General features: G+C 43.3%; 1 protein-coding gene across 1 annotated transcript; it reads right to left on the bottom strand.

Annotated features, from left to right (window-relative positions):
* Window positions 1-3,851: 3,851 nt before the first annotated feature.
* Window positions 3,852-5,490, bottom strand: LOC125628923 (olfactory receptor 4S2-like). Its single transcript, XM_075128996.1, has 2 exons — window positions 4,962-5,490; window positions 3,852-4,273 (listed from the first exon to the last, which is right to left on the bottom strand). The coding sequence occupies exons 1-2, from the start codon at window positions 5,488-5,490 to the stop codon at window positions 3,852-3,854; spliced, it is 951 nt and encodes a 316-aa protein (XP_074985097.1).
* Window positions 5,491-8,126: the final 2,636 nt, after the last annotated feature.

The following is an 8,126-nucleotide window of genomic DNA, read 5'->3' as shown; positions in this document are numbered from 1 at the left end:
TGAGCTCAGAATGGACCAATGGCTGTTTCTGTCCTTGCTGGCAGACCTTGACCTAAGTGAGTAGCTTCCTTCCCTATCTCTCTGACCAGTTCTCTCTCTTCTTCGGGCAGTTGTTGATCTCCTTGGGAGGAAGTTGAAGGAGAAATAATTAAAGTAAGTTATGTGAAAACCACAGAATCATAGAATCATAGAATATCAGATTGGAAGGGACCTCAGGAGGTCATCTAGTCTAGCCCCCTGCTCAAAGTAGGACGAATCCCCAACTAAATCATCCCAGCCTGGGCTTTGTCAAGCCTGACCTTAAAAACCTCTAAGGAAGGAGATTCCTCCAGCTCTCTAGGTAACTCATTCCAGTGCTTCACCACCCTCCTAGTGAAAAAGTTTTTCCTAATCTCCAACCTAAACCTCCCCCACTGCAACTTGAGACCATTACTCCTTGTTGTGTCATCTGATACCACTGAGAAAAGTCTAGAGCCACCCTCTTTGAAACCCCCTTTCAGATAGTTGAAAGCAGCTATCAAATCCCTCCTCATTCTTACTAAACAATCCCAGTTCCCTCAGCCTCTCCTCATAAGTCATATGTTCCAGTCCCCTAATCATTTTTGATGCCCTCTACTGGACACTTTCCAATTTTTCCACATCCTTCTCATAATGTGGGGCCCAAAACTGGACAGAGTACTCCAGATGAGACCTCACCAATGTCGAATAGAGTGGAATGATCATGTCCCTCGATCTGATGGCAATGCCCATACTTATGCAGCCCAAAATGCCATTAACCTTTTTGCCAACAAGGGCAAACTGTTGACTCATATCCAGCTTCTCATCCACTGTAATCCCTAGGTCCTTTTCTGCAGAAAATTCATGCACCTGGGGTCCAAACTCTGATTCCAGCAGCATTTGCAAAGCAATTCAATTTTATATAGCATCAGCCGCGTTCTAGGTGGCAAACATTTGAGGTTTATTTCGCTAAAAACTCAACTTAGATTTGCTGCTGTGACTTATTAAAAAGTTGCATGACACCGGGATCTCCTTAAAACCAACTTTTAATTATACTCAACGGAACCCACTCTAAGAATTGTTAACAGATTTCGTGGAGAGTCTGTGATCATAGTTACAAGCAGTGAGAACAGGAAGCAAAATCATTTGTTTCTGGAACTAATGTCCTGTCACTTTAAATGTTAATAGGACCACATCCAGAGCTGGTATAAGTTGACATGGCTGTCTAGACTCCAAATACCAGCTGGGGATCTGGATCACTGATTAACTTCAACAGAGATATGCTGATTTATACCTGCTGGGGACTTGCCCAGTGCTTGATTCCTCTGGACAGCACTACAGGTGTTCGCCAAGGTAACGGCTCACTAAGCACTATGGTCACAATAACTAGGAGTTCAAAATACACAAACACTTGATGTCACTGGGTTATTAGTATTTTGAACCCAAATCTGCAGCCAGCATTCAAGGGTTTAGGCTTTTTACAGGCTCTGACTGATACTCAAGACAGTAATTCTCCGGAACATTGTCCAGGAGCTGGTGACCAAAGCAGGCCAAGAGAAGGGAGAGAGAGCAGACTCTCACTCCCAGCCACGTGTCAGGGAGTGAGGAAGACCCCATTTCACCCACCCATCCCTCTCCCATTTACCAACCATTCAGAGAGATGGGGAGAGGAAGGGGATTCAGCCATGACTTCCAAGAGATAGTTAGGGAAAGAGGATTGTAAGGAATGATGAAGGAAAAGGGGGAACAGTAGCTGCAACCTCTCGGCTACCCCCACAGCAATCGCTCCCTCCTCCCCCCGCCGCCCACCCCTCTCCCATACACACACATGAAATTCTGTGTATAGTTTCTCCCAAGTTACAGATTGGGCCTGGTGTGCTCCCTACTAATTCCCCTGAAGACTGTATTTTATCTCAACTTCCTCAAGAGCTATGTAAAGTTTCATCTCCAAAGGGGATTTTAATAAATAGCTGAGAAGGTGATATTACCACCTGTCCCATATATTCCATTCAATTTCCTGAGGTTGTCTGGTTTCTGCTTGCCCTGGCTCCTGGGGGTGAGGTCCAGTTAAATAGCCACAAGTTTGTTTTGGGTATTGAAAACCAGTATCATGGTGTGATGACATGTTATCTTTATGTTGAGTCAACAAGTCTTTTACCAAGCTGTTCTTAGGACACAATGACATCACATGCTGATGTGTCCTCATAATGCACAATCAGGACTTCTGGGACATGACTCTTTTTTACTGTGGGCAAATTCCAAGAGGCAGGAACCACAAGTGGAGGAGGTGATAAGCTAGGAGGCCCTTTCCCACCCATCTCAAACCATCCCAAGTCAACATTAACCAAATACCATTGCCTTCTACCAACTGTTTCGCTGGGTGAATGAAATAACCTAGTCATCACAATACAGCTCCTTGCTCCTTGGCCTATTCGTGTTAGCCTTGTCCATGAGAGACAAGCACAAGGGTGAAAAAGTTCAGGGTTGCTCCTTCTCCGGAGATTGCTAGCCATGGTATCCAAGTGGGGTAGCTCTCTTGGGTGGCCTTGATGGCTCATAGTCTAAAAAGATGACCTTTCTGCCAGGGTATGAGATGGGAGCATAGGGAGGGACCATATACATTTGTTTTAGAGGAGTCTTGTATTCTCGCAACTGGAGATATGCTCTGCTTTGTGTGTTCTGAATTTCTGGTGGTCACACTCCGAGAGTTTGCAGGAATCTGTTGATTGTGAGGAGAAGTATTCATGTCTCAAATGGAATGTCACTTCCTTAGGAGGGTAAGTAGTGTCATTGTAATTAGTGGAGACAAATCTGAACAGAATGAGCATCTCATCACCAGGATTGTTGTTCTTTTTGTTGGATCGTGGTGTTCAAATGAGGGTGGAGTTGTTCATTATGGGTCATGCACCAGATTTCAAATGTCTTAACCATTGCCACTCACAAACATTCTCTTTTCAGATAGGTCGAAAGAACCCCATTCCATGACTCTCTCCAAAATAGCTCTAATTCCAGAGAGACCCATATTGCACAACCATGTGTGGGCAGCTTAATTAAAATGTACGGCACTGACATGACATAAATGGCACTGTACTTAAACGCAAAGCTAGATGGTTCGGAATGCTGCATGCTACACCTCAGATGCAATAGGCTTTGTTTCTCCCTCGCTCATAATGATAATTGTTTGCAAAGGGACACAGCAAAACAAGGACAGATGAGAAGCGCAAAGGGATTCACACAGTTTTATACTATTTTATAGACAGACATTTTCATTTGACAGATCCTCAGAGTTTGGACATGCCTACACGTTCATGAGAACATAATGTAAAATTGTTACTATTAGCAGTATTGCAGCATTGCCTAGTGGCTGAACTGAAACTGGGACTCCATGTGCTTGGTGCTGTACAAACATAAGTAAGAGACAGTCCCTGCCCTGAAGAGGTTACAGTCTCAAATGGCAAAAACATGGGAGGGAAGCACAGGTTCAGAGAAAGGAAGTGCCTCACCCAAATTCATAATGTAACAGAACCGAGACTAGAACCCATGATTTCAGAGCCGCAGTCCAGGGCTATCGCTGGGTCATACTGCTCCAGTGCTCCTGGGACTATGATAACGATAATCAATAATCTAACTGACAGGATGTATAAAATTGAACAAAGAACTGGAAAAGTTTCCACTTTTCACTGAGCCTTAAATGTTACAAGCGTTCACATTGAACGAGAATAGCAATAGGAGGATTCAGAGAAAATCACTGGGAATTTTCACAGAAAAACCGAACACCCCCGATATTAAACTCTCTTTTCTCTAAAATTCCTGCTGAACAGCATTACTATGCAGAACTCCCATCATTCTACACATCACATTTTCCCTTTCACCCCTAATGTCACTTTTCTGCTCCCTAATTTTCTCATGGAGTTTTTCACCTCCTTATTGCGCAGGGTGTAGATCAAGGGATTCAGCAAGGGGATGACAATGGTGTAGAACACCGTGACCATCTTATCCACCGAGAAGGTGGTGGAAGGTCTTAAATACATGAAGATACATGGCCCGAAAAATATAATCACTACAGCAATATGGGAGGCACAAGTGGAAATAGCTTTGCGATGACCTTCGGAGGAGCGAGTTCTCAAGGAGACTAAGATCATGACATAGGACACAACCAGCACAAGAAAAGAGGTCAGGGAAATCAACCCCGTATTGGCAAGGATCATGATGCCAACAAGATAAGTGTCAGTGCAGGCCAGTTTCAGCAAAGGGTGCACATCGTTACGAATTACACCTGGTAGGACACGCACACAACTGCTGCGAATTATACCTGATAGGACACGCACACAAGTGCTACGAATTACACCTGGTAGGACACGCACACAAATGCTGCGAATTATACCTGATAGGATGCGCACACCAATGCTACGAATTACACCTGATAGGTCACGCACAGTTCGAATCTAGGCTGAGGCACAGAAATAAAGTCACAACTGCAGAGTTCCCAAAAGACACTAAGTTTATTACGCTCGAGCGTAGTGCCCCCCTGCTAGCCAGGAGGGGACCCTGAATGCAGATTATACAAAGGTTATATACTTTTTAGCAAAGCATGTTGCCCTCGTGCATCGGAAACCTTAGCCAATAAACAAACCCTTGTCTTATCTACCACCTACCCCTGCTTGGTGCATTCCTCGTGCTATACCAGTATGTTAATTACACAGCATGGTCCTAAAGCCATGCATCAGTAACTTTTATTATCAGGATGGGAGGCCTCACATCAAGGCCAAGAGACAGGGAGTTAGAGACTAACAAAAACCAGATACTGGGAGTCAAGGAAGGCTGGAGACAAGGAGGAGGATTTTCACAGGGATTCAGTATCTAAGGATCACTCCTCCTGGTGTATGATATGCTGGCATTTAAACAACGGTGGGCCCCAAACCAAAATGGAGTCACATGTGCTAACTTTTCCTTAACAACATCACAGAAATAGTTGTCAATCTCGTTGGGACCACAGAAGGGTAACTGGATGGTCAGGACAGTCTGAACCATGGAATGCACAAAGCCGCCCACCCATGAAGTCATCACAAGGGAGCCACAAACACATCCAGTCATGATGGTTGTGTAATGGAGAGGTTTGCAGATCGCAATGTAACGATCATACGCCATCACTGTGAGGAGGAAGATTTCAGTGCACCCAAAGAAATGGGCCACAAACAGCTGGGCTATGCAGCCATCAAAGGAGATGGTTTTCCTCTCCACAAAGAAGTCTGCAATCAGTTTTGGGGCTGTGACAGAGGAAAGGCACATGTCTACAAAGGACAGATAGCTGAGGAAGAAATACATGGGAGACTTCAGATACTGGCTGCTCTTTACAGTGACAATGATGAGAAGATTTCCCAGCAAAGTAGCGATATAGAGGAGTAAAAAGAATATAAAACACACTGGCCATAACTTCTCATTGTGGCAAAGTCCCAAAAGGATGAATTCAGTCACATTGTGTGTGGGCTCCATGTACTCAGTTTAAATGATGGGTATATGGAATACCGCTAATCCACCTGCCATGACACAAGACAAAGATAGGAAGAATCAACACATATTGACCAGTGATGAGGTGAATATCAAGATGTATTGACTGAAGTGGTAGACTTTGTCCAAAAATAAAAATGAGCAATATGTAACACAAGGAACTAGAGGAAATTGGCTTGAGTTCCATATTGCCATGAACAGTATATACTCAAAATAATTAGAGTGGAAAATCTGAAGATGATTCATTCTAGTCTTCCCCTACAATGAATCATCAAAGGCTTTAATTGTAAGTGAAAAACTGAACCTTAACTATGCTTTGCAATCAGCTCTTCCATGATACAAATTCTATTTTATTCTTATTGCATTGTTAAACACCTTCAGAAGTCCCATTTTTCAACCAAGGGCATCTCTTACCTTTGAATGTGAGCACATAAATGCTCACAAAAGTATTGATTTCTACATGCAAACATGAAACTGAGTTACCAAGTTAAGTAACCAAGGATTGAAAACTGGTCTCTGATTATTTTCATCACAAAATTATTTCACAAAATTTACATTTAGTTGAAAAGGCATTTTCATTGAAAAAAAAATGATTTCAGTGAAGAATTTTGACCAGCTTTACACAAACCCCAATTGAAACAAGGATTGAAACAATAATTTATCAGCAGGACTCACGGATACACTTTAGATTATTTATGCTGTTCCAAAAATGCAAAGCAGCCACAAACACTGTTCGATTGACCAGTTAACTCTGTCGCCAGAGGGGTGGAAAGCAGCTGAAGCCGATGAGCGAACTTGACCCTTTGTGGGTTATCGTTTGATTTGAGGCGACTGAATTAAATTTTCTGTGTTCAAAAGAAAGTATTTATGAGTGATCATAAGCAGGAATGCATTAAATATCGTTTGGGGGTGGTCATTGCTTACAGACTAGCATCTAATAAACCTATTTTATACATTTCAAAACTAAAATTAAAATAACAAATAAAAATAATATGAAGATTTTTCAAGAGAGAAGCTTGTAATGAAGATTTTAGACACAGTCATCGTACTTTAGGTGAATTAGTTGAAGACTGATTGATGGAGTGGGGAATTAGATTGGAATGAATCCTAATAAAGTAGTTTTGTTTTTCTTTTACATTGGTAGAGCTAAGCAGGGAAAGAAGAGCATAAAATACTCACCCTTGCTGGAAAACTCACATGGGTTGTATTTGCGGATCTTAAAACGGATGGTGATGGGCTTTATTTCCTCTGCTTCTAACCTGCTCCTATAGCAAAGGTGTTCGGGTCTGAACAACAGTAAGCAGTTGATGAGGGTGATCAGATACTCCCTGCTATATAGATTTTTTGCTTTGTACATTTCATCCTCACACCCATCTTTACAAGCCCTGTCTTAGGATGTCCTTCGCTGTCTGTCAATTCTGCAAAGACCAAATTAGTGAACTAGAGAAGTGGTTTACTCAAGGCAGCCCTCAGGAATCTTTTCACATCAACCACTTCCCCAACTCGCAAAGCCTCAGATCTAAGATCTGCTGTGAAGTCACAGCAGAAATATTTAAAATCAATATGTAGTGGCAGTGCGTCATTGCCTGGTTAATGAGCTCCCTGAGGCACTTCAAGGCTTCTCCACTGGAAATAGTTGTTGAAGAAGCACTCCCCTATATAGCTTTAAACATGTATTTGAAGGAAACTTTCAATGTTCTGCTGAGAGTTAGTCCCTTTCATAGTCTTCAAACCCCATTTTTCAATAGGACGCCCTCCCCCATCCCGCCTCCTCATACTTTCACCAAGGGATGGCCTTAGAGATCCTGCTATTGTCCGGTTCCTTCTACTCACGCCCAACTACATAACAAGAGGGCACAGGAAATCCTGTGTCAAGTTTCTCATTTCACTCCTATGCTTAGAAAGGGGACCTTGAGAACTTGGGCAAAAGGCGACAAGCTCTGTGGACCTGCTGTGTGTGAACAGCCATTGGATCAGGCCTTAACCAAAGAGAGCTCATGCCCAGCATAATCAATGGAAAATCACCGGGTTGACTTCAGTGGCATTTGCATCACCCCTTAATCACTGATCTACAGGATCGAACAACGTTTGGATTTCTCTTCTACGTGATAATGTGACTCAACTGTGACAGGACCAGGGCTTGTGGTGTCAGTTCTCAAAGACACCCTGGCTGCACAGGATGATGGGAGTTCTGAGGAAATGCCCGGTGATGTGGCCACTGCTGCTTACATTCCAGGATGGTATCTTGTATTCCACCCTATGCTTAGTCCGGGATGCCACCGCTGTGGAAAGTTTGGGAAGTCTGGCAGCATCACTGATGCTGGGACCTCCCACCCCATATAGGCACTTGATACCATTCACAGTGAAAGTGTAACCCACTCGTGAATGTGCGTATCCGACCTTCCTACATGCCTGTCAAGGTTCCTTCCCCACTCTGAGCTCCAGGGTACAGATGTGGGGACCTGCATGAAAGACCCCCTAGCTTATTCTTACCAGCTTAGGTTAAAAACTTCCCCAAGGTACAAACTTTGCCTTGTCCTTGAACAGTATGCTGCCACCACCAAGCATGTTAAACAAAGAACAGGGAAAGAGACCACTTGGAGATGTCTTCCCCCAAAATA

This window comes from Caretta caretta, chromosome 6, assembly GCF_965140235.1.
Source record: "Caretta caretta isolate rCarCar2 chromosome 6, rCarCar1.hap1, whole genome shotgun sequence".
Taxonomy (NCBI): Eukaryota; Metazoa; Chordata; order Testudines; family Cheloniidae; genus Caretta; species Caretta caretta.
The sequence above is the reverse complement of the archived record's forward strand: the minus strand, read 5'-3'. Positions and strand labels throughout refer to the sequence as shown.

What these genes read in the sequence shown, in the direction of transcription:
- LOC125628923 (XM_075128996.1), bottom strand. Translation starts at nt 5,490, where the DNA reads ATGGAGCCCACACACAATGTGACTGAATTCATCCTTTTGGGACTTTGC. An exon ending in CGAGATTGACAACTATTTCT is followed by an intron (nt 4,274 to 4,961) that starts GTGATGTTGTTA and finishes GTGTCCTACCAG; the next exon opens with GTGTAATTCGTAACGATGTG.